Source organism: Eumetopias jubatus, unplaced genomic scaffold (assembly GCF_037043125.1).
Source record: "Eumetopias jubatus isolate StellerSeaLion01/CBP00866 unplaced genomic scaffold, mEumJub1_p1.0 scaffold_4, whole genome shotgun sequence".
Classification (NCBI taxonomy): domain Eukaryota; kingdom Metazoa; phylum Chordata; class Mammalia; order Carnivora; family Otariidae; genus Eumetopias; species Eumetopias jubatus.
The window spans coordinates 7,446,316-7,474,186 of record NW_028274810.1 but is presented as its reverse complement, the minus strand read 5'-3'; the positions used below and the strand labels follow the sequence as shown (position 1 = coordinate 7,474,186).

The following is a 27,871-nucleotide window of genomic DNA, read 5'->3' as shown; positions in this document are numbered from 1 at the left end:
TTTACTCCTGGATGACACTGAGTATCAGCTATTTAATTTCAAATAGAAATATTTGTGGGATTGAAGATATAAGGAGCAGGAGAAAAATCACTGGTCTCTACAGCAGTTCTTTCTCATGGGGATATTTGGTCTATCATCAGATATATGTCCGACCTAGACTCTGCTGCTGTGTTTCAGTGTTCTTAAAGACATTGTTGTCTGTATCACTGTATCATGAAGCACACTTTTCCATACAATGTACAGAATAACATTTCTTAGGGCAGAGGAAGAGAGATGCCCCACTTGAACAGTTGGTTTGTTCTTGTCTTACAGACACTGTGATTCCTGTAATTGAGTATCTTTCCCTCTTTTTTTTTTTCTGGTTTCTAGGAAGCTTAGAGTCTGATTTGCAGTAAACCTGTAATATATATACAGGGTCTTATGACCTTCATGTTCTATCTCAATCATTTTCTATGTTAATCATTAATCATCTTAATGTTCAAGGTCTATTCTTCCTTTACATTAATTTTTTTCACTTTAAAAAACATGTTTGTGCTATGTCTCTCTCTCTCTTTCTCTCTCTCTCTCTCTGGTAATCTTCCTAAAGTTCTTTGAGAAAAGGGCAGAGTTAAAGTAAATAATAATCCTTTGCCGTAACAGGTGTTCCCACTAGGCTCATCACAACACCAGCCACTATGTGCAGAGAATCCAAAAAAATCCAAGGGCCTAGAAATGCAGGACTTCCCTTACTGAGGGAACAAAGAAATAAGACCAAAGCACTTATGCAGACTGTAGCTAACAAGTGGTACTAATGCCCAGAAGCCCACCCTGAAAGAAGCCTGAGAAATGTGGATAGATTTCCCAGGGACACAACTACTTAAGACAAACTTAGTCATCGGTAAGACAAGTCTCACCCCTGTATGAGTGTTTTCATCCTGTGGATGCAGCTAGAAGCTCAGCTGGTCCCAACTGGTACAGCTGTCTGCAGCTGGGGACTTTAGTACCCCATAAGCCAGCAGCTGGGGAGAGAGAGGCACTGCAGTTTGACACTCTCTGCTCAGAAATGCCATCAACTTTACACACCTCTTTGGCAGAGGAAGGTCCCCACACACCGTGAGTTCATTCATTCATTCATTGGCTTCCCACCATGAGTCAGGCATTGTGATAGAAGTCTAAGGAATACAAATATGGGTGAGGCACAGACTTCAAGGAAAGGTCTACAAAATAAGCCTGGTATATAAATAGCCCTAATATAAGGTGAAAAGTGTTAAGCACCAAAAGGAAGCATAGGTAAACTGATATGGGAGTTGAGAAGAGGAAGAGTTCCTTTTAGCTAAAAGATCAGAGAGACTTTCAAAGAGTTTGAACTGTATCCAGAAGTGAGCACTGCAGGCAGAGAGAACTATAAGAGCAAAGATATAGAAGTGGTTAAGTGCAGGATATATTTGGAGAAAAATAATTAGGTCAGTCTGGCTGGGGGGAAGTTGAGTGAGTAAGAGGTAGTGGGACATGAGGCTGAAGTGGCATTAATAGTGAGATTGTAGGGGCGCCTGGCTTGCTCATTCGGTCAAGCGTCTGCCTTCTGCTCAGGTCGTGATCCCAGGGTCCTGGGATCCAGCCCCACATCAGGCTCCCTGTTCAGCAGCGAGTCTGCTTCTCCCTTTCCCTATGTGATCTCTCTTGCTCTCACTCTCTCCCAAATAAATAAATAAAATCTTTTAAAAAATAGTGAGATTGTAATTTATGGGAATTGATCCCCTAACAATGGCTAGACACCAGAGATGGAAATTCTAACAAGGGAACTGCTAGAATATTCTCAGCAAGAGATGACACCAGGAAAAAAATGCTAGATATTTCAGAAGTAGTGCGGACAAAGTAAGTCACTGTCAAAAAGACAGAGGTTCTCAGTCTCTGTGTTATGCTACCTCCTCCCCATCTCTTCCACACCGATATACTCTTTCACACGAAGTCATAAGAAATTCCCACTGCTTGCAATCACCAGTGAAGCTAGTTGTTCCCAGCCTGCCAAACGTTCTTCCTTGGGAGGGATGGAAATGCTCAAACTGGAAAGTCAAGGCAATTTGCAGGGAATATGTTGGAAAAGCAAATCTAAAGAGTTCAGACCCATTTTTATTACTTTTTGATTTAAGTAGTTAATTACTTCAATTATTTACTTCTTTACAGGGAGAGGTTGAGTACTTGAAAGCAGGCTCTCCACTACTGCTGACCCAAAAGTAACAGGAGCGCTGAGATGAATGAGCCTTTGGACTCCTGTAAAAGGTCTGCTACCATTGGACTTGAGAAGGGGCTGATCCCTTTCTTTCCAAGAGTTAATAGCCAAGTTGATTCTGGATTCCTCTCTTGATTACATCACTATTCTTTAGGACCAGGGACTCTTGGGTATAACTGGAGCTTCAGATCCTCAGAAAAGCAATTTAAATCTGAGTGGCATCCCACAACAACTGTGATTTCCTCATGACTACAGTTGATCCAGATTCCCGAGCTTTAGCCAGCCCCACCCGCAGCCTCATTTCCTGCCATGCCACCACCTTGTTGCCACATTATTCAGAATAACTTCCCCAAGCATCTGCTGTTTCTTGTGTCTGTGCATTCACACACATCATTCGCCCTGTGTGGAAGGCACCTTCCTGCCCTTCCCAACTTGCTGAGTCCTCCTTGCCCTTCGAGTTCAGCTCATTTGTTCCTTACTTGAGTAGCCATCTCCGAGCTCCTATCTCATTTATGCCTATCCTCTGTGATGCCAAGTCACCCAGGTTTACCTCTAATGTAGCACTTCATTCAATTCTTAAAGTGACACCAGGTACTAGGCTGGGTCCTTCATATATCAGAAGTAATGAGAGAGAAACACTCTGCCAGTGTAAATATATGGGGAGGACAACCTACTAATAAGTGGTGACAGGGCAGAACAGTGAGCAGTACTCTAATTGTTGGCTTTTTTCCTGATTCTCCTGCTGTACTGTGAGTTCCTTGAAGGCAAGGAATTAGTTCAGTAATCTCTTATTTATCAGGTGCTTAATAAATATTAAAAGAACAAATGGAAGTTGACTATCAATGAGGAAGACTCCAGTCATTTCAGGACTCAACCACTCTAAACATCAGGTCTTGAAATTACAGGGAGATGAGCAGTTGTCTCACTCATTTAGCATCATGTTGGAATCACTTGGGATTGTAAGGGGCTTTAAAGGGAATCTGACTATTCACCTGGGTTGCACAGAATAATCCCAGTTGACACCTGTTGTTCCAGCATCCGGTCTGGGTTAGTATTTATTCCAGATTTTTTTTTTTCAATGACACTTAGTTATTTTATTAAAGTAAGCTAGGATGAGTTTGGTAGACCTCCACTTCTTATTCCTAGATTTTTCTCATTTAGTAATATGTGAGAAATATAGTTAAAAAACAGAGTCCTCACCTTAATACATATTAAAATCTAAAAGACACTAGTGATGACCTATCTCTCTTTTCCTGAGCGTCCTTGGTACAATGTGACTAACACTCCCTTTTCCTAGGACAGCATACAAGGTGTTTGTTGATAGACCCCAGTGCCTTTGCCATGACTTAAGAGATGCTCAAGACTACTAGAAAATGACAGAAAGTCATCTTGAGTGAGGTCAGTAGAAACATGGAAAATTATTAAGTAGGTGAACCTGAAATATGTGCAAGAAATATAGGCCTAACAGTCTTGTCATAGAGTAGAGAGAGCAGTCTGAGTTCTCTTGTTATAGTGGTTTTATTATTTACAGTATGGCAGTAGTCTACAACTATTTTATTGTTTGGCAATACTTTCTTATTTTGTACTAAATCCATCAGTAGCAGTTAAGTTAAAAAATGGAAGTGCAAGTGTAATAAAATATTAAAACTGAATTTGTTTCTCAAGAAAATTGATGACAAAATAGAACTTGCAAAACAGTCTGTAAACATTTACTCACCACCATAGGGGATGGCAACCCATGAAAATCAGAAAACACAAATCTGCTTAAGAAGAACCAGCATCTACCTTGGAAGTCTGTTGTTATTTTAAGACTGTACCCAAAGATGACAATTTAACATTGATTTACAAGTGAAATTATATAGCACTCTGGTAGAGAGCTAAGTGAGATCAATATAGACATTATAATCTGCACTTGCAACTAAGTCAGACCCAAGCAAAATACGGTCAGCCAACAGAGCAGGTGAGAATAATGCAGTCATTCCCACTCTAGTTGTATGTGTAGGATTTCCACTCTTTGCTTAGTGTTTCTTTTCTTTTAAAAAAAAAAATGTTTATTTAAATTTAATTAGCCAACATATAGTACATCATTAGTTTCAGAGGTAGAATTCAATAATTCCTCAGTTGCGTATAACACCCAGTGCCCATCACATCATGTGCCCTCCCTAATGCCTGTTACCCGATTACTACCTCCCCCCCTACCTCCCCTCCAGCAACCCTCAGTTTGTTTCCTGTAGTTAAGAGTCTCTCATTCTTAGCGTTTCTTGCATAGTAAATATGTCTCCCAGACACTTAGATCGAGCAAGGGTGCTGTGATATTGTGATTTATAATAAGAAATACATATTTGATCTTTGTCCCTTCTGCAGGCATGTAGCTCCTAAAACCCTTGGAATTCCCTGTGAAGAGAGCAATAAAAGTGTCTTTTGTTATGTTAATGAGTAACCTTTGGAAAGCACCTAAGGATGGGAGCAGGTTGCCCCTAGAGCCAACTATGTGATTAGAGGGTTGGAACTTTCAGTCCCTCTGACCTCTGGGGCAGTGGAGAGGAGCTAGAGATGGAGTTCAATCACCGAGAGCCACTGGATTTAATCAATCATGCTTCTGTAATGAAACCTCCATAAAAACTGCAAAGGACAGGGTTTGGAAGAGCTTTAGGACTGGTGAATATGTGGAGGTACTGGGAAAGTGGTGCCCAGAGAGAAAGCATGGAAGCCCATGCCCCTTCCCTCATATCTTGTTCTATGTATCTTTTCCATCTTCCTGAGTTATATCCCTTTTATAATAAACCAAGAATCTTGTGAGTAAAATGTGTCTCTGTGTTCTGTGAGTCGCTCTAGTAAATTAATCAAACATAAGGAGGGGTCCTTGGAACCTCCACTTTGTAACTGGTGGGTCAGAAGCACAAATGATAAGTCTACAAGACAGAAGCAGTCTTGTAGAACTGATCCCTTAACCTGTGGAATCTGATGCTACCTCCAGGCAGACAGTGTGACAGTTGAGTTGAATTGTAGGATATCCTGCTGGTGTTGGAGAATTGGCTGGTGTGGGGAAAAACTCTCACACACCAAAAACAGTACCAGAACTCTAAGTGCCAATATAAAAAAAAACAAAACAAAACTTAACTATTAGTGAAGACTTAAAAGATAAATAACAATTATTTAATAATAAAAGGATAAATATTTAGTGATAAGTAATAATTAAGTAATTCACTATGTTTTTTCACCTGTAACACAGGAATAATAATAGGCATCTATCTTATTAGCATTTTTATGAGGCTTTAATGAGGTAAGCATTGAGAAGGGTCCCTGGAACCTGATAAGCAGTCAGGTTTGTATTTGTTCTTCTAGTTGCTATTGTTACAATTATTATTGTTGTTTAGCATATGTTTACCAAACTATCTGTGCCAAGTCCTACAATTTTTGTGCCAACAGATTTTAGGATGATGACTAAGATTCCATGAAAAGACAGTCTTTTCCCATTGGATATTATTTCCTGCTTTGTTGAAGATTAGTTGACCATAAAGTTGTGGGTTCATTTTTGGGTTTTCTGTTCTGTTCCATTGATCTATGCGTCTATTTTTGTGCCAGTACCATGCTATTCTGTTTACTGCAGCTTTGTAATATAACTTGAAGTACGGAGTTGTGATGTCTCCAGCTTTGCTTTTCATTTTTAAGGTTGCTTTGGTGATTTGGAGTCTTTTGTGGTTCCATACAAATTTTAGGATTGTTTGTTCTAGCTCTGTGAAAAATGCTGGTGGTATTTTGATGGGATTGCATTAAATGTAGATTGCTTTGTGTAGTATAGACATTTTAACAATATTTGTTCTTCCAATCCATGAGCATGGAATGTCTTTCTATTTCTTTGTGTTATCTTCGATTTCTTTCATCAGTGTTTTATGGTTTTCAGAGTACAGATCTTTCACCTCTTTGGTTAGGTTTATTCCTAGGAATCTTACTGTTTTTGGTGCAATTGTAAATGGGACTGTTGCCTTAATTTCTCTTTCTGCTGCTTCATAATTGGTGTATAGAGATGCAACAGATTTCTGTATGTTGATTTTGTATCCTGCGACTTTACTGAATCCCTTTATCAGTTCTAGCAGTTTTTTTTTTTTTTTTTTTTTGGTAGAGTGTTTTGGGTTTTCTATATAAAGTATCATTTCATCTGCAAGAAAGACTATCCAATGGGAAAAAGACACTCTCTTCGACAAATGGTGTTGGGAAACCTGGACAGTAACATGCAGAAGAATGAAACTCAACCACTTTCTTACACCACACACAAAAAATAAATTCAAAATTGATTAAAGACCTAAATGTGAGTCCTGAAACCATAAAACTCCTAGAAGAGAACAGGCAGTAATTTCTTTGACATCAGCTGTAGCAACATCTTTCTAGATATGTCTCCGGAGGGAAGGGAAACAAGCAAAAATAAACTATTGGGACTACATCAAAATAAAAAGGTTCTGCACCGTGAAGGAAACAATGAACAAAACTAAAAGGTAACCTTCAGAATAGAGGAAGGTATTTGCAAATGACATATCTGATAAAGGGATAGTATCTAAAATATATAAAGAACTTCTAAAACTCACCTTAAAAATTAATAATCCAATTTAAAAATGTGCAAAAGAAGATGAGCTGGTGGTCGCTTAGTGGAGGGTTAGGGCAAGACATTAGGAAAACTGGAGATAAAAAAGCAGTTAGCAGCAAAATGGTGGAAGCAGATAGACCTGCGAAGCTGTTTATAGGAGGCCTCAATATCGAGACTAATGAAAAGACTCTTGAAGCAGTATTTGGGAAATATGGTCACATTGTGGAAGTTCTTTTGATGAAGGATCGAGAAACAAACAAGTCCAGAGGCTTTGCTTTTATTACATTTGAGAGCCCAGCTGATGCTAAAGATGCTGCCAAGGATATGAATGGGAAGTCTTTGGATGGAAAAGCAATTAAAGTGGAGCAAGCCAACAAACTATCTTTTGGAAGTGGTGGAAGATGGAAGCCACCACCTCATCCAAGACACAGAGGCCATCCAAGAAGTGTGAGATGTGGAAGAGGAGGAAGTGGAGGAGCAAGGGGGCGTTCCTCACATGGAGGACACTTGGATGATGGAGAATATACTCTTACCCTCAACATGAGTTCTTCCAGGGGGCCCTTTCCAGTTAAAAGAGGCCCATCTTCCAGAAGTGGAAGTCCTCCTCCTAAAAGATCTGCTCCTTCTGCTCCCGGGTGTAGCAATAAAGGGATTGGAGGAAGAGGGCCACCATCAGGTGGGAGAGAAAATTATAGAGGTCCTTTGCACAAAAAGCCAGTGTCTTCCCAGAGAGATGACTATATTTCACCAAGAGATGATGGTTACAATACCAAAGACAGTTATTTGAGCAGAGATTACCCAAGTTCCCAAGACACCAAGGATTATGTTCCACCATCTAGAGACTATGCATACCGTTACTATGGCCATTCGAGTTCTCGGGATGAACAGTACTCTAGAGGATATAGTGATCATGATGGCTATGGTGGTGGTTGTGATAGAGATTATTCTGAACATTCAAGTGGAGGCTCTTACAGAGAATCATATGAGAGTTATGGTAGCTCCCGTGGTGCACATCTAGCACATGGGCCCCCTCTGAGTTATGATGGAAGCAGTGGCTATGATGATTATAGCAGCACATGTGATGGATATGGTGGAGGTCGGGAAAGTTACTCAAGCAGCTGGAGTGATCTCTACATAAGTCGTGAGCATGGTGGCAGACAAGAACGAGGGTTTCCATCCTCTATGGATATGGCGTACCCTTCTCGTGGATCATATTGTAGCTCAAGTTGTGGGGCTTCCGGAGGAGGTCGTGGGGGAAACCAATCGGAAAGAGGAGGCCATAGCAGATATTAAAAATAAGTTCTGTACCAATTTTTTGTCAAAGAGGAAATTTAACTACTTCTTTTCTGTTACTTTAGTACTAATAAAAGAAAAATATTACTTTAATGGGGAAAGGCGTATGTTAACTTGCCCTCCATGAATTTGTGAATAAGATGGATAAGATGAAAAAAAAGTATTCAAAGTAATTTCATAATTGCTAATGTTAATTGATGAAAACTAGATAAGTCATTTGAATGTAATGTCTGCATTGTTAAAATTTTCGGAGTAAAAATTTCCATGAAATGGGAAAAAAATGGGCAGACAACATAAATAGACATTTTTCCAAAGAAGACATATAAATGGCCAACTGGCACATGAAAAGATGCTCAACATCAGGAAATGCAAATCAAAACTACAATAAGATATCACCTCACACCTGTCAGAATGGCTAAAATCAACACAAGAAACAAGTGTTGGCAAGCATGTGGAGAAAGGGAAACCCTCTTGCACTACTGGTGGGAACACAATTGTGCAGCCACTCTGGAAAATAGTATGGAGGTTCCTCAAGAAGGTAAAAAAAGAACTACCCTATGATCCAGCTATTGCCCTACTAGGTATTTACCCAAAGAAAACAAAAATGCTAATTCAAAACATGCACCCTGATGTTTATAGCAGCATTATCTATAATAGCCAAATTATGAAAATAGCCCAAGTGTCCATCTACTGATGAATGGATAAGGAAGATGTGGTTGTATATGTATATGTATATGCATATGTATATGTATATATACAATGGAATATTACCTAGCCATAAAAAAGAATGAAATCTTGCCATTTGCAACAACATGAATGGAACTGGAGAGTATTATGCTAAGTGAAGTCAGTCAGTCAGAGAAAGACAAATACCATATGATTTCACTCATATGTGGAATTTAAGAAACAAAACAAATGAACAAAGGGGAAAAAAAGAGAGAGAGGCAAACCAAGAAACATATTCTTAACTACAGAGAACAAACTGATGGTTACCAGAGAGGAGGTGAGTAGGGGGATGGGTCAAACAAGTGATGAGGATTAAGGAGTGCACTTGTGATGAGCACGGGATATTGTATGGAAGTGCTCATTACTATATTGTACACCTGAATCTAATATTATACTGTAAGTTAACTAACAGGAATTTAAATAAAAAAACTTAAAAAAAGATACCACGAATAAAAGAAAAACCTATAAAGAAATGACTACAATATCCTCTGGCTATGTGGCTATGTGGCTACCTTTCACAGTTTGCATAAGCCTGGGCTGAGCAGTGTGAATGGAAAAGCTCTGGGCCCTGTGAATTCTGCAGAACTAGGTACTGTTCCTGGCTCAGCCACATACTAAGCCAAATCTACTCATCCAATAAAACAGAGATAACGGTACCCACTTTGCAAGATGATTAGGAGGGGATTACATCAGACCATAGTTGTAAAGAGGTCAACATAGTGCCCAGGAAATGTAGATGCAAAGACATTTAAAGTACTTTTGAACCCATGAAGTCCACTTGTCTCCCACCTAGACAAAACTAGTGTGGTCATTTTTGACAAGGTCAGGCTGTTGGCAGGAATAGCTGAGAGAACAGTAAGGACAAAGGTATTGTTCTCGATGGGCTCATGGTGGAGGCCATTCTAGGCAGATTTCTCCAGTCGCTGCAGCACCATGGGTTAAGGAGGAAGGAAAATATTGATGTTTTATTGAATTACTCCTATAGGTCAGATCATGTATCACCACTGTGATCTAAACAATGAGGCGGTGCAGGAGGAATGCACAGCTGAGACTGATGAGATAAGCCTTCCCCAGCTCTGACTTCTCCAAGACCCAGTAAATTGCTTCCTTTATTTAATTACAAATTAATTGAAAACACTCTCATGCTGATAAAACAATACCAGTCCTCGATTTGTTGATAATAGCCTAATCCTCCTGTAATAGTCCCATAGACACCATCACATGATTATGTCATCAATTTTACACTTGCAGGGTCTGGATAAACATGGCTGCCTGAGGTTCAAGAAAAGGATAAACAGAGAGAGAGGAGTGCTTTATGAAAGCCAACTTATAGGTAAGTTTGGTGTCAGATGGTTCTGGGTCAGTTCCCAGCTCTGCCAGTCACTATCTAGGAGGCATTTTAGTGCCCTTGGACCTCTTGAAAATTAATAAGTACATGAAAAAGGCTAACACTGTGCTTGTCACAAAGTGTAGGATTCATTAATGTTAGTTGTGTGCTTTTTTTCCCTCTCTTCCTCTGTGCAGTTAGGAGAATGCATGATTTGTTTATCAGTCCAGAGGGTCATCTTAGTCCCTGGAGGTCAGAAACTATGATACTCTCTCCAGCATCCAGATCCCCAGATCTGGTCTTCTATATCCACCAGAGCAGTTTGCAACCCATGGTCACTCCTTCCTGCTTGGTATATGCTTGCTTATGCCTGATCACCAGACTATCACACCTTTCCAGAGTAGGGAAAGGGTCCTGTCGTGCGAGGTGGGCGCCAACACTACTGGCTAGCAAAGATCATGTACTGGGGAGACTGGTCATTCCTGGCTAAGGCAGCTGGGAAACTGTTACTGCAGTTAAGGGCAGGTACACATAATAGAAAGTGAAGCAACATCCCAAAGCACAGAACTCATTTTAAAAGAGCTAGTAAGAATGAGTTAATGTTAAAGCTCAAAGGACTCTGGAGGCTGGGCCCCATTGACTAGGACAAGATATATGGTCCTTTTTAAAATAAGACTCATCACTCCATTAAGACTATCAGAATAAGATTTTACCAGGAAAAGTAACTTGCTTTCATACATTTTTATATAAAGCAGGAAGTGGGATATTGTATCTTTATTATTTCAGCGGCTGAATCTTTGAAAACAGGGCAGAAGAAAATCAGACGCTGGTTTTACCTATATTAAGAGAGAGGATAGACTGGCTTCTCACAGTTTTCATCTTCAAGAAGGAAAAAGGGACAGAACATGAGCATGTCCATAAAGCAGAGAGGGACATTTCTATGAGACTAGTCCAGGAAACACAAAGGATTAATAGTTTCACAGTTCTCAGACCCCTTTCTACTCTCCTACAAACCCCCGCAACTCCCAACCTCTGGAAGAAGGCCAAAGGGAGCAAGGAACGTCTTTTTCAAGATACAATTGCAATCCTTATTAAGTGTTCATGTCATTTTTGTAGGAGTCTATTTTTTTTTTTTTTTGGAGAGAGAGAGAGAGAGCACGCTGGGGGGGAGGGAAGGTCAGAGGGGGAGGGAGAGAGAATCTTAAGCAGGCTCGTACCCAGCTTGGATCCCACATGGGCTAAATCTCATGACCCTCAGATCATGACCTGAGCTGAAATCAAGAGTTGGATGCTAAACCGACTTAGCCACCCAGGCATTCTTACTTTTGATATTGTCTAAAAGAAACCAAGCTCAGTTTAATGGATATGGTGTGGGAAGATGGACAGTATTTAAATAAAACCTCAGTCAAAATAAAAAAAGATATTAAAGCAAGAATGAAGGGATTTATGGAATGTGTATCCCATGAGGTCAGGAAGAATTACTTGCTCTCTCCTCTGCAGCATGTGGCTTATACCCCTTCACTGTGCTTTCACATGGCATGTCTGACTTTCCTCTAGGCACAAGAGTTTTGAGGGCTGGTTATGGGTCATATTCATGTTGATTTCCTTCACCCACTGAATGTCTGACACAGCAGAAAATCTGTAACTATTTGATTTATGAAATAAACTAGAGAGAGAGGTGGCAAAAAAAAACAGGAAAAGAAACAAAAGAACCAAAAATTCTTTCAATCATAAAAAAATATGTTTGCTTCAAATTTAATCAGAAAATAAAAGTTGATTTTGCATGTATTATAAGAAAAGACATAATGTTTTTGGATCTGAAAGTAGATAAGTCAGCATCACCTCATACAACTATTTAAGCTACACAAAGACATCATTGGAATCAGAGCCACAAGGACTTGCACCATAGTGCAAACAACGGTTTCACCAAGGTGAAGATAAAGTAAACTTCTGAAACTCAAAGCACCTTTAGGCCAAGCCTATCACCCTGAGTGACTAATTTGCTCTATTGAATCAGATCATCTAATTGGCGAGACCAAGATTAAATACTGATGGCAGATTCTGGCAATCCAGATGTCTGCTAGATCCCATCTTGCTAAAACCAGAGAAAGCATCAGATACATTTTTGATTTGTTTTGCTGATAATTTCAAATGTTTTAATGTATAGGAAAAAATGATGTGACTCAGTCCAAAATTTCATTCTGACCAGCAAAAATAATGGGTTTATATCAGACAGAATGTGTTCAGCCACAAGTATCTTAATATTTGTGTATTGTTTAAGGAAGTACATTAGCTCACATGAATGAAAGAACAATGATAGGGCAGATTTCTGAGGTGGTTCACCCAATGGCTCAATGTGTCCTTCAGAATTCTGGGCGTTCTATTCTGCTGAACCATTTATCGGCCATGTCAATTTCACCTTAAGTCAAGTTTCTTTCATGTCAATGGGATGACAGCTGGTAGCAGTTGGTTCTACTTTCCTTTTTGCATCTAATGGCAGAGAGAAAGACCTCCATTGGCTTTCTTTTAAAACAGAAGAAAAAAAATTTTACCAAACCTTCAGTAAATCCCCTTTCACATCTTATTGGCTAGAATTAGGTAATATGTTAATTTCTGAATCCATCACTGGCAAGAGGGATGGGATTTCTCTAAGACCAATCAGGTACATCCTTGAAGCTGAGGGTAGGAACTGCCTCTTCTGAGTCTTATGAACAGCATGGGAGAAGGGAAAGGCTTCAACTTAGGGATATGTTTTTTAGGAATAAAGAGAAGAGAGTGAGGAAAATGAATGCTGAGATGGCAAACGGGGCATAAAAGGCAGAGCTGTACCCATTACACATTCTGACAGAATGCCAAATGGTCAGGAGTTAAAATTGAATATCCGGCTAAAATCAAGGCTTAAGTCAATTGTTGCCATTATGAAACTGACTTTTGGGATAAGGATAAATTGAAAAAACTAAAAAACTTTTATTATAAAAAATTATTATTTATAACATTGTTGGTTCATACCCACAAGATGAAGGGAGCATTATATTTGTTAGAAAGATAAGTGCAGAAGGATTGCCTCTCACTCTCCAAGTAGTGGAATGGAAGCAGGAGAAGTCTCCAAATTCTTGGAGTAGGTGACAGAAAATTCAAAGCAACAAGATGATGGATGGTATAACCATCTCATGCATGGATCAGGGCTGTCACTAAGGCATCAAACACCAAATTGTCAGATACTTCTTGCTGACTAAACTGAAGAGCATCATCAAGCATTCTTTTATATATACTCTTGATGGCACCGGAGATGACACTGTCTGGAAAAATGTGGACAAAAAGTGATTTAGAGGAATCTGACTCAAAGTCATGGGTGGCAATTTGTTTTGCTTATATTTTCCTTTTTATATACATAAGTGTGATTGTGATAAAACTTTGTCTAAATTTCTCTAAAATTGATTTTAATAAGTATAAATAAACATTCTAAGTGGTAAGAAAAAATAGTAGTAGTAGTTAAATTTAAAAGTCTGACATTATAATATAAGAACAATCCATTCTTGGAGGTATTAACTATTAGATTACTCCCATTTGTGGTACTATATAGATACATGCTATTAACTAAGGTCAGTGGAAAAACAAAAATTTTTTTGGCAAGCTCATGTTAGAAAGATTTTCTATCTTTTTAATAGTAACTAAGATAAAAATTTACTTTTTTCATTATCTTTTGAACTTGGAGATTTGGCCAATGATTATGACATAGTTTTTTTTTTTTTACATTAATGCATAGTTGACATACAATGTTATATTAGTCTCAGGTGTACAGCATAGTTTGTCAACAGTTCTGTACATTATGTGATGCTCACCATAATAAGTGTAGTTCCAATCTGTCACCATACATTATTACAATATTATTGGCTACATTCCCCATGCTCTACTTTTCATCCCAGTGACTTATTTATTTTATAACTGGAAGTTTGTGCCTCTTAATGCCCTTCACCTATTTTGCCCAGCCACCTGCCCCCCTCCCCTAGGACAGCCAGTAGTTTGTTCTCTATATTTATGAGTCTATTTCTGTTTTTGTTTGTTTATGTTTTTTTATTTGTGTGTGTTTTGTTTTTTAGATTTCACATATAAGTGAAATCACAAGTGGTATTTGTCTTTTTCTGTCTGATTTATTTCACTTAATGTGATACCCTCTAGCGCCATCCATGTTGTCACAAAAGGCAAGATTTCAATCTTCTTTATGGCTGAGTAATATTTCATTCCATATATATACCACATCTTCTTTATCCATTCATCTATCAATGGACACTTAAGTTGCATCCATATCTTGGTATTGTAAATAATGCTGCAGTGAATATAGAGAGGCATATAGCTTTTCAAATTAATGTTTTTGTTTTCTTTGGGTAAATACCCAGCAATGGAATTACTGGATCATATGGTATTTCTATGTTTAATTTTTAATTTTTTGAGAACCCTCCCTATTGTTTTCCATAGTGCCTGCACCAATTTACACTCACATTCTTACTAACAGTGCATGAGGGTTCCCTCTCCTCCAAGCCTTACCAACACTTATTATTTCTTGTCTTGTTGATACTACCTATTCTGATTGGGGTGAGGTGATATCTCATTGTGGTTTTGATTTGCATTTCCTTGATGACTAGTGATGTTGAGCATGTTATCATGTGTCTGTTGGCCATCTGCATGTCTTCTTTGGGAAAATGTCTATTCAGGTCCTCTGCCCATTTTAAATAGGATTATTATTATTATTATTTGCTGTTGAGTTTTATGAGTTCTTTATATATTTTGGATTAACCCCTTATCGGATATATGATTGCAAATATCTTCTTCCATTCAGTAGGATACCTTTTGTTTTGTTGATGGTTTCCTTCCCTGTTTGCAAGTTTTTTAGATGTCCTTTTGAAGCAATCACCAACAGAAGTTTTGTGTACTGCTTGAAGACATGTTCCGAATATTTTGAGAAGTAGACTTAATTTTTTCTTCTCATTTATAAATTTATTTCTAATACTTTTGCAATCACTATTTTTCCCAATTGCTTGAGATGTTTTTCTTTTGGTCTATTAATAAAGCAGTGGAGCTGTGTAATTGGATTTCAAGATAAATAAATTGCTTCTGCCTTTTCATCTATACCTGCTTTCTTTGCATGCACACAAGTGTCAAAACCAGAGCAATAGTTGAGTGATAGGAAGCTCTGTACCACATGATTCATGAAATACTGAACCTTTCAAGGCACTTTAGTCGACCACTTTGCAACAGGCTCCAGCAAACTACTTTGGTTAATCAACTGTTGTGCTTGCTAAGTTCTGCTGTGTAAATATTATCATTTACAAATGACAAAGCTCAGGCTTTTGTTGTTGTTGTTAGAAAAAACTTTTAAATTATGCTAGCTGGGATTTCATTTTATTTTAACATTTTTTTTTTTAAATATTACAAGGTACTTATCAAATCAAGTCACTGGTAACAGTGGCCCACTGTCTTTCTGGGTCAGTCTGTGATTCTGTTATGCTATGCCATGTTGTAATTTCTTTCTGAACACCTTGTTGAAGGGTAAGAATAAAACATCTCATGCTTGTGACTGCTAAATTGTTTCACTCAATTGTTCCATTGTTAATGATAATTGTATGATATTTTCCCAATCTATAACTATTTCTTCAATTAAATTTACTATGTTGTTAGCTGTATGAGACCCAGAAATTTCTTGGCAGAAGAATAAAGCAATAGCATGGCTTAGTTCATCTTTAACCTACCATTCTGTCAAAAGTTAAACAAGACCTGTGTTTGCTTTTGCAAACTGTCTATAGCAGTGTGTACAGTTACTATTAAAAGTGCTACTACTTTATCATGTAATTAGATTTTTGTTTGACTAATATGTCAGATTTTCCTGAACATTAGTGACATATGAAATAACAAACATATATCATATTATCCCTAAACATAATTTAAAATACTATAGTATGTGTTGATTTGCTTCACCATTTCTACATTAAATTGTAATCATTCCCAGGATTGAGAGAGTACTTTCACTATGATGAGGAACAGTTTTTCTGTCTTAAGCAAGCTGAGGCTTCATATCTGGGAAAGATCCATGACAAGAATATGGGACCTGGGGCTGTAAATATCCGTGATTCTACTACTTCCACACATGTAGTCAAGAACAGACTACAGGACACTGTTTTACCATTTTGGGAGACTGGAAGTGACTGCATGAAAAGATATGAGACCAAGTGATAGTTACATTTTAGGCAGAAATGAGACTAGGACATGGGGTATCTATACTACTTCATGCAAGATGATACTACCACAGGCTCTGATAGGCTGTTGGGCCTTTTTTATGGCCCCTAAGTCAACAGAGACTCCGTCTACACCCTTAGATGGGCTAGATTTCACATCTTGTATCCCTAGGTTCAATTTATTCTTCTCTGTAATTCCTTTGCAACTGTATTCAAAGTTTATTACCTGATTTAGGTAAATAGAATTCTAAAAACCCCACCCGGACTGTTTCCAATTAATTACTTCTTTAAAGTATACTTGAATTCTGCATTCTTTTTGTCTTTTCAACCAGTTTTGGTCATAATTCCTAAGACATTTACATTTAGCTCTGGCCTAAACTCTAATATCATTCCATTGAATCATGAGGTCTTGTACTTTGTTTAGCTCTCCAGCCACAACTTTAAAGACAGAAACCTTAAAAATCAAGAAAGCATAATTTCTAAGCAAGAGAATATTGCCAAAAAAAATGATATATTCTCTTCTCCTTTTGCAAATTCATAGTCTGTCTTCTATAAGGGACACACAGATTCTTAGTGTACATTATGTAAAAAAAATACTCTTTTTTAGTAATCTGTTTCCCTTGATAAAGGAAGGACATTGATGTCAGGCAGGCAGCTCTTTGTCAATCTACCAAAAGACAATTCCCTGAAAACCAATTTGCCAAATGACTAATTCGCAAATTTCCTAATTAATTAGATTTACTTGTCTTTAAAAAGCTATTTATAATGTGTATAGTAATTCATAACAGCTTTTGAAAATTTCTGTGATGATGTTTTGATTGATTTTTATTTTGCATTTAAAGCAGCTTGCTGAGGACTGTTCAATTTGTTCCTGTCCCTGTCCCTGATGCTGTAGCTGGAGGGAGCTAGGGTATATTAAGGAGTCCTTTGCCATGAAAAAGGTGGGGAAGAGAACTTGCACACAGCTCAGACTGGACTGGCAATCCTACAGAAAATGATACCTGAGGGAGAGATTATAGGGTAGGGAAAGAAGATGACAGAGGAATTAGTGTTGAAAGTACCTTTAGATATATTCTACCCCCGCACCCATTTTTCAGCTTTATTAAGGTACAACTGATACAATAAGATGCACGTATTTAAAATGTTCATTTTTTAAAATTTTGGTATATATATATATGCCCCTGAAAACATCACTGCAATCAAGAGCATGAGCACAGCCATCACTCCCTCAGTTTCCGATGTTATCTCTTTCTCTATCTATATGAAGCCATTTGAAGAAGCCATTTGTCCTACAGATCACTGATATTCTATTCATTTGTCTAATCTTTTTTCTCTCTGGGTTTCATTCTGGATAGAATGAGCAGAATATATCGCCTGTGGCAATCACAGGGTTAAAAATGAGATACATAGATGAGCCTAAGATAATTCCTAACTTTTCAGTCTAGAAGAATAAGAAAATGGTGGTGGTAGTGTTAAAAGAAATTAGAAGTCAGGGTGCCTGGCTGGCTCAGTCAAAGTGTCTGCCTCTGGCTCAGGTCATGACCCCAGGGTCCTGGGATCCAGCCCTGTATCAGGCTCCCTGCTCAGCGGGGAGCCTGCTTCTCCTTCTCTCTCTACCCCCCAGTCATGCTTGTGTATTCTGTCTCTGTCTCTCTCTCTTTCTCCATGAAATAAATAAATACAATCTTAATAAAAAAGGAGTTTGTTGTCCACAAGAAGAATGAGTAACCAGACATATTTAATATAAGGGAAATCTTTAGGGAAAACTGGAAGTTGGGAAGGTAAATTACTCCAACTCCTTTCCAGGAAAGGCACAGGGTTGAAGTGAAAGTCACAATTCTGTGTGTGTGTTGGAGGGTATCTTAGTCCTTTTCTCTAGTGACAATACTATCAACAACAATGATAGCAATCACAATAGTAGTGATGACTAACAGGTCATAGCATTTACCACGTGGCAGGAGCTGTTCTAAGTGCTTTTTATACGTAAGCTCTCATAGGTAAAATAGATGGTTGTGGGATGGGGCCCAGATGACATTTCCTTCATTTGGTCATGGCCTTGCCTGGCTTGAACCTCCTGCCCACTGCTGCCAAAGGAGGAACCACCCATGCTTTGTGATCCACTTGCCCAGATGTGAGACACAGGAGGAGAGGTTAGGGGTAAGATTTGAAAGCTGTCAGCAGTCAAACATCACAAAATAGAGGCACACTCTTTATTACAATTACCCCTGATGTTTGGTGACTGAAATGTGCCATTTTTCATTTAATTGAATTTGAATTTAAGTAAGCCATTATTGTACTGTATGAGGCCGGTGGCCTGAAGCCAACAAATGAATCAAAAGTTCTATTGAACATCCTATTCGAGAACCCCACACTGTATATGCTAAGAGATGAAATGAATGCGCCTTGGTCATTCCCAGTCATGTCTAGAATGGATAAAGAGCATCTCAATGAGACCTGGTGTTATGGTTGGTAACTGCCACTCAGCTGCATATAGCATGTGACTTTCTTAAGAACACCTAGCAATTTTCCTCAGAACTGTTCTTCTATCAAACACACTCTGGGCAAGATCATTATAACAAATATTCACAGCAATCTTTAAAAAGATCCTTTGCACAGCATCCAGCTTTTCGTAGGCATGTGATAATTACATAAGGAGAAAATACCGAGATTCAAGTTAATGTTTAGTGGCAGACACTTCTTTAGGATACAGAAAGCATTACTAATAATATTCAGTACTAACTACATGTAACCAATTTGAATAAATTGGTAAATGTGACCTTAAGGCCTCTTTCTGCCTCTCTCCTTCTTCCTCCCACCCAGAGAATCCCACTAGGCCTTGAACTTCTCTTACAGTTCAGTTTCTTTCTCTGTTAGTGTGTGTACTGGAGACAGTTTCAAGCTGAAGTCAGTGAAGTGAAGCAGAATTGGTTTTGTTTTAAATAGCTTGCAGTTGTAAGATTTTTCCAGAGAAGAACCATGCCTTATATCATTGTATCCCCTGCTCCTAACACTTTGTTTTATGCTCAGAGGGCACTCAATAATATGAGAGGATTGCAGCCATTGAAACTCACTCTTTGGAGGTGAGCCTGTCAATCAAGCTGCCCCAGCAGATGAACGCAGGGCTCTTGCCCTTGAGCCGGTGGCCTTGGGCCAGGAAGGTTCTACTGTGCTGCTGTCAAGTTTTCCACTGTGTCCTCAGTTGGGCCCCACATAGCTGGTATTGCTGTCCTCACACTATTTTTAGTCATAGATCAGTTATCCCTGACACGTAGTGATGGGGATTAACAAAATGCACCCATATGCATCTCTGAAGGCTGAGCATGTGTGTCCCCAGACCAAAGTAGTCTTGGGTAGTTCTGGGGAGGATTAGCAGGCTTATTTTATTTTTTTTATTGTCTCCCTCTACTGCTCCCGACAGAGAGAGAGATTGAGGCCAGAAACACTCCTAATTTGTTTAAGGAATTTGTTAGGAGGCTATTCTAAATCATACATCAGACCTTGTGTTTTGCCTCATTCAGTACCTTGCAGCTTCTGTGGCAGCTGGGTGGGGCTATCCTTCTGCTTATGGGAAGGGGCCTATTGAATCCCATCCTGATTTTATGAGAACACAGAGTAATAGGTCAAGCTGTGGGGATGTCCCCACCAATCTCCCATGTGGCAAAGGTTCCACATGCCTGGGGTAGGGAATTTCATAATGCCCAATGCCAGCTGGGAAGGCTGTACATGACAGGGTGAACACCATCGTAATCACATCATGTTCTGAAACTTCAGCCCCAAATACTCTGATCTTTATCCTCTTCTGACCTGAGAGGAATGCAAGGAATGGTCTTTAAATGACCCCGTTGTTTTCAGACTCTAGTACAGTGTTTGACTTGGACTTCCCCAGTGGCAGCAAATCACACCAGCTGACTCAAGCTTGCTTCACTTATTTATTTAATTATTTTAATTGTTTGGATCTCTTCATTTCATCAAATGACCCTCGGTTCTTGTAACAGGGAGGTAAACTTAGGACATTGGAGACTTGATCTAAGTTTCTGTCCAATCACTTTTCTTCCTTGAGAAATCCTTTCCTGTTTGGTGCTACACATCTGTGTTTATTTCACAGTTCTCTTGTTCTCTACAGAGACTCTGTGGTCAGCTTAGAAACACTGGGCTGGGGGACAAGAACTTGACATTACTATCTCAGATCTAGCAAGTTAACACCAACATTATTTTAGGGTCCTTATTCAGAAGGTGAGAATCTCTTGGTAGATCTCAAAAACTAGCCTGCCATATTCCTGTCTAAGCAACTCCTTATTTGCTGTGGTTGTGTAGGGTCCCAGCAGGAAAATAACTAGAGCATTGGTTTTAGGTCTACTTAAGAATTTTTCTTTTATCATCCTTTCCACTACTGCATTCTTGCCTCCTTTCTTAACTGTCCCTGTTATGATTTCAAGGCTCTAGGGAAATGGCTCTCATCATAATGTAAACGACTACAACTATAACAAAAAAAATAAATAAAAAGCAAAAAAAGAAAGGAATAACAAAAAAATACCAAAATTTCTTTTTATTTGTTAATTAGGAAGCAATTATTTGTTTTATTTTTTATTTTTATTTAATTTATTTATTATTATTTTGTTTTTATTTTTATTATTTATTTTTATTATTATGTTATGTTAATCACCATACATTACATCATTAGTTTTTGATGTAGTGTTCCATGATTCATTGTTTGCATATAACACCCAGTGCTCCACGCGTTTATTGAGTACCTAGCTCATGAATAGCAATAATGGGCTTGCCTGCCTCCCTTCCATGAAAATTCTCTAAATGTAAGTTTTCCTACTTAGATTTATCTGTAGATGAGACCTTGCTCCATACTTGGGTTAAATTCTGGCTGGGAATGAAGGGAGTACTAGAACTTGCTTTAGCAATTTTCTCTTTTATCATTAAACAAGGAAAAGGTGTCCCTAACATCTAGTGGAAAAGCTTCTGTTGAGTGACTACCCCCAAGTAAGCCAGGGCACTTCTTGGACAGTTTCTCAATTCAGTCTTAGCCTGGCCATATGCTGCTCTTATCTTGCAGGTGTCCAGGGTCTAACATCCTGATAGGAGGCTATTAGCCATGGCCATGGAAATACTTGGTGTATTTTCCTCAGTTTCCTGCTACCTCCTATCAAATCTCTCTAACAGCTCCTGTCTGTTCACTTACCCCTGCCATGTCTCCCCTGCTTGCAGAGGCTTGCAGAGGTCCTGTCTCTCTTCTTCCTTCTGGTCTCCTTACTTCCGGAGAAATGGTCTCCCATTTGTATGTCCCTGGATTAAGAGATCCTTGGTCTCACACATCATCAGACTCACCGTTATCTGGTCTTCACAACCTATCAAATTCCCAGTTGTATCATACCACAGTAGCTGTGGGGTTTATAAAGATGTTAAGGTAAGGTTCTTTATCTTAAGGTGCTTTGACCCAGCTAGAGAGGTAAGACGATCCTATATGAAGACTACAGAGGACAACTGAATACAAAATTTGGATTTTCTGCTTTTAATAAGAGTTCAAAGAGTCAAGATTTTGGTGAGGACTAGTGGTAGAAACATATTCACGGAGTTGCATAGAAAGCAAGTTGGAACCTAAAGAATGGAGAGGTAGGGAGTAGAGGGAGAGGTAGTCCAGACAGAGAAGAGCATAAGCGAAGGTACAGAGAGGTAGGAATAGGAATGGTATGTTCAACATATATAAAGAGCCTGACCTGATTAGAATTTGGGGTGAGTATTGCAGTCATTGGTGAAAGGTCTTAGTGCTTTCACTTGGAAATTGAGATGAGAGAGGCTTCCTTTGCTTTTCTCATCAGACTCTCCAAGCAGAAAGAAATGCTGCACAACAACAGTCTCCTTTCCAGTCCTTATATCTGTTTTCTATGAACAGATGTCCACGGAACACATTGTTTTAGGGGATGGTCTATGAAAGCTGGGAGCAAGTGAAAGCCAAAGCTTTGGCCAGAGATAAGCCCCTCAAAGACTACACGGAGGTCCTCATGTGCTTTCCTCTTTTACCTTTTCCTGGCTTAAAGTTATCATTTTGTTAAGTATATTAGAGAAAAAAAAAAGAAAGGAAAGCAACTTAGATATTTAGCAGTGAGAAACATGGAGATTTTGATCCTTCTCGGGATGCAACATTATACTGCCATAAAAATAAAAAAAGAATGCCAAAAAATGTTAAAGATGCCAGATGCTTCCTACATTAAATAAAAAAAAGTAGGACTCAAATTTATACGTGCATTGTGATTTCAGCTTTGTGAATATTTATATAAACAGATACGCAGCAGGATAGATGAAAAGCAACTGAGCCTGGCACAGCCCTTTTGGAGGGAATCAGAAATGGGGAGGGCAGATCTCAGAAACGGTATACCTACGCACGGACTCTAGAGACCTCAGCGGACAGGAGAACAGGCAGAGACTGTCTTCATGGCTCAAGGACTTGGGTGGACCAACAATGCTTGGAGTCGAGGATCTGTTGCTGTGTACTTGGCTAGGTGTGATAAGAGAAGCTACCAGTTTTAAACACACAGATTGACAAAATGCAGCAGAACAAAGTATCTGGCTGGAACTGGGAACATTTAAATTACTACTCAAGGAGCATGCAGAGCTGATTTGCTTTCTGAAATGTCACTGTACAGAAAAACTTCACCAACACTCTCAGCCAGGTATGCCTGGACTGGAGATCACCCTCGGGTTCTGGACAGCCCGCAAGTTCCGTAAATCAATGCTAAGTCAGGTAATCAGATGTCTCCATGGTGCTTGCACGATACTGTCCCAGGAATCTGGGGCTTTCATTGACTTCATGTCCAGCCCAGGATTTCCCTCTAGGCTGCAAGAGGTTTGCTTTGCCAGGGAACGTGGTGTTCTCTCTGCTCCTCCCTTGTGGGTATCAGAGATATCATCACCGTCTTGTCTTTTATTGAGTGCCTACTACGTGTGAGGTGCTTTACAGATATTATTTTTAATCTTCTCAACAATCCTATCAGATAGGCATTATTATCCCAATTTTATAGATGGTGGAATTGAGACACAGTGCAATCCAATCACTGGCCGAGAGGAATAAAATTAGTAAGCTTGAAACTAGATGTCCTCCTCTGTCCTGCCTGTGACTGATACTTTTCAACTGCTCATTTGCCACTGTGTGTGTTTGCATGCGTGTGCACACGTGAGAGAGAGAGAGTGAGTTTGAGTGTTTCTTAATTGCACCTATTTCCTCGCACTGGTTTATTTCTCAAGTGTCTCTCTCCAACAACATCCAAATATATTATCTCTTAGTTCTTGTCTTTGTCAAAAGTTAGTCTTAACCACAAGTGGAAATTTAATTGAAGAAATAATGATAATTTTTTGAGGCTAAAATTTTGGCTAGAATTTAAAATAATACTTCTAGTCTCAGGATGACAGAAAAGCTCCTATGTAAGTTAGGAGCAACCTAAGATTAATGCTAAAGATACAACAAACAAACAAACCTCAAACATTCCTCACTTCATGTCTAGTGGAGGCCATGCTCAGACACTTTGATTCACGTGCCTCTCTGACACACAGGCCAGCACTTGGTATTAGCATACCAGGCCCTGAAGAAGTTGTTGACTTTGTTTTTATCTAGGCCAGGTCACTGTGTATCCAGTAAGACTGAATCCTTCTTCCTCTCTCTTCCTTTTTCCAGTAAATATAATTGAAAGCCAGGCACCATCCTAGGGAGCAGCAGTAAATAATGAATATGACAAGCATGGTGTCTGCTATCCCTGGGGGAAGGAGACAAAAAGAACCTAAGACATAGTGTGGTTAGTGCTCTGATGCGGGAAAGCAGGGGTGCTCAAGGGTACGGTGAAGTCTTCCTCAACCAAAATACATCAAAGCTGAGACTTGATGGATGAGGTAACATTGGCCAGGTGGGAGTGGAGAGTGTGAAAAGCAAGAGGGACGGTCCATAAAAGGCCCGAGAGGGAGGCATGCTATGCAAAGCTCAGCTGTCGGTCTCATTCCATCTGTCCAACTCATACATGAGTGCCGCAAAGGATCTACTAGGTTTGTTTTTAACTTTTTAAATTAAGAAGTGACAGAATTGAAGGAATACCAGAATTCCTATGGTCTCTAAGAATTTCACATAAACACTGAAATAAACAGAAATTCCACAGAGGCATCATAAATCTCTGCTGGAATGGCTACTCGGGGGGGGGGAATGGAACACCAGTTTTCTGGAAGGGGCTTAGGGCCCCCTGAGAGATTGCATATGGTGAGATCTTATTCTGTAACACATTAAGCGACTTTTTTTGCTGCAGTAAAACCACTGAGACCATGTTAGGCTGAGTCTAATTCAGGGCTGTGACTATGACCTCTGTCATGGGAGAGGACTAGAAAAATAGTCCCGGCTTGACCTTGGTGATAGGAGCAGCAAAGATTCGGGCATGGAATCAGATTTAGCTCATGACAGCTCGTTTTAGCTACTTAACTTATCAAGAAATTCCAGTTCAGGATAAACAGTCTTCAAAGACAGCACCTGAGATTGAGACACACTAAATGTTTGAGCCTACTTAGTCTAATTCCTGGGTCAGTGTCACGATGAGGTGGCCCAACTTCAGGTTTTCTCAAGATTTCAAACACACAGCCTGTTGCTATGGGTCTAATTATAAAGAAACCCAATATTAGCATAAGGCTCAAGGTTAATTGGCAGAGCTTCAAAAACAATGTTATTAAGAACTCTTTCCTAGTATGCAAGTGCACCATTTCATGAATTTCCTTTCCTTCCTCTTTCTCTCCCTACCTTCTCCTTTTTAATAATAATACATAAAGATGCACTCCTAAGTCGAATGCTTAGTATTGGCCACACGTCATAACAAGAGCTAAGGTACATTCTATTACCTAATTCACATAACTCCTCTGTGCAGTAGATATGAGTTCACTGATTTTGGAGGTGAGAAAAATGGGGTTTAGAGGATAATGAATATGTTCATAACAAATGGACAAACAGTCACAAAATTGCAAAGTGTCTGAACTGGGATTTAAACCCTTTTTGTCTGAATTTGAGTCTGTGCTATTCCTATCTGTAGCTCAGCCACTAAAGTACACATGGTGGGGACATAGTCGCCTGTTGTCCCATGTGCCTTCCTGCCAGAAGACAGGGACCAGCTCCCTGGTTCTTCTATTTGCTGATAGCACCGAGCATAGCACGTAGCATGTGTTGGGACATCAATACATGAGGGAAGGCCTGGTCTAAATTTATCCTCGCCACACAAATTGCAGGATTTTTGCATCACTCTTCAGCTCGTTTTAGAAGGATAGGTCTTGCTCCAGCCTGAGGCCTGAGTCCCCACAAGAGAGCCCGCCCGGGTCACTGTGACAATGGGAAGCAAGGGGAAGGAAAGCCATAAATTAGGCCAGGGGAGGGAGGCAGAGGAAAACAGATACAGATTGCTGACAAGATTAATATGCAGTTGACGGAGAGTGCTTTCACACCAAAGCGCCAACAAATAAACACAATTCAGAAACTCATCCCTGCCTTACCAGAGGAGGCAGATTCTTGAGCCAAAGAAAGGGAGCGAATGAGCAAGAGAAAGGAAAAGAGAGGCCTGCGTGTGCACTGGGCCTTGTTTGCCAGAAATTCCTCTAGCTGGGTCAGATAACTGAGGGATGACGACATCAGCAGCAGGCCTGGGCGTTAGACGTTTTCTGACCAAAACTGGGGAAAGATAAAGCAGACCAGGCACAACAGGGGAGGTGGGCTTGAGGACACCGAGTGGAAGCTGAAGATCAGTGCCTTCCCTGGGCATGGCCTGTCCTTTGCAGCCAGTTAAGGCAGGTGTCATCTTCTGACAGGAGTCAGCAAACCTGTCCCGTCCTTGGCCAGACTCCTGATGGGCTCTCTCCTATTCCCTGGTGTAATGAATGGGACCTCAGCAGACTTCCGTGGAATACCTCAGAGCTAAGAGCCAATTCTTCTATTTTGTATTACGTTGAACCACATGAAATTGCCATTTGTGAAGGTCAAAAGCAGTTGAGTATTGGTAATTTCCCATGACTCAAGTAATGACAGATAGTTTTCAATCCAGGACCTGATTTTAAAATCAGGGCTCTTAACCACTCTTCTATACGGTTTGGCCAAGTAATTCTCCTTGCTTGAGGATAAAATCCAGACATTGAGCTTGGCCTAAAAGAATTTTCCTGATCTGATCTTTGTTTAGCTGGCTAGCTTCTCTCTGCAGCAAGATTGAACTTCTGGCCATTCAGCTGTTACTTCAGGTTGTTGATCTTTTACATATATTCTTTCAACTCTTTCTGAACACTCACATCCATCTCTTTTCTCCCAGATGTATCATTCCATCCTCAGGCCTTTACACACACATACACACATTATGGCAGACTCACTATTCCAAATTAAACTGTCTCATCTCATGGATGTCCAGTTTCAGAAAAACCTCTTGACTTGGGCTAGCATTCTGCTACAGAGCTCAGTGATGCATACATTGGAAGGCAAGATCACAAGTCAGAAAATTCAAGAACATTCAAACACACCCCGAGGAACTAGTTCAGTTCCTGGTTTTCCACACACTATAGTAAGTTTCTCATTTTTGCCTGCCTTTTCTCACAGATAGCCTGCTTTTCCCTGGTAGAATTTTCCAGAAGTACCACTAATATAAACAAAGCCTTTTGGAGGCAGTTATCAGCATTAGTTACAGATTCCAATGCTGGTTATAGATGTTGGGGCTGTTAGTGCTGGTGATTGGGAGCAGTTCAAATTATAAGTTTATAAGCTTTATTTAGTTGGATTTATGTAACATTTTTCCCCTCTGGAGAAAGTTATGGAAGAAAATGGCTTCTTAGCACTGAATCTTTTCTAAGGATCAAATTTGCTCCCTCCTTTTTCTATTAAAGCAAGTTGACATGGGTCTGTGCTGGGTGGACAGAAGATTTTGTAAACTACATGTGCTGTACAAAAATTCATTGAAACTGGGCAGAGGATGTGTTAATGAGCTCCATGACAGTAGAAGCCCTAGAAAGATGCTGGGTATTATCTCTCAGGGATGTTGGGACTGGTGCTTGTGAACTAAATCCCTCCCAACCACGAGATTTTATGATTCTATAATTATAACTTCTACACCCCTCCCCATTTTTGTTGTTAGCTTAGTATATAATGTATAATATACATATATATTTAAATAGAATATTTATATGATATTTTAAAACTATTTTTCCAAGTTTATATTTAAATTCCAGTTAGTTAACATACAGTGTAATATTAATAACATTAAAACTATTTTAATTACATTATATCGTGAATGAATTTCCATGTCAATCTATTTTTTCCATAACTTTGTTTTTAATGAATTTATAAGATTCCAGGGTATTTCATAATTTAAAACAAACCCTGATTTTTCACAGAAGGGGGTTTCCCGGTAATTTTTGACATTATCAAACAGAATCGGTGAATATCTCTACTTAAATTTCTGTCAATGTCCTTACTTATCTTATTTAGATAAATTGTGAAGTCAAAG

The 27,871-nt window shown here is 39.3% G+C and overlaps 1 protein-coding gene across 1 annotated transcript; it reads left to right on the top strand.

Annotated features, from left to right (window-relative positions):
• The first annotated feature begins 6,911 nt into the window (after positions 1 to 6,911).
• Positions 6,912 to 8,084, top strand: LOC114208064 (RNA-binding motif protein, X chromosome-like). Its single transcript, XM_028102175.1, has one exon. The coding sequence runs from the start codon at positions 6,912 to 6,914 to the stop codon at positions 8,082 to 8,084; it is 1,173 nt and encodes a 390-aa protein (XP_027957976.1).
• The last annotated feature ends 19,787 nt before the right edge of the window (positions 8,085 to 27,871 follow it).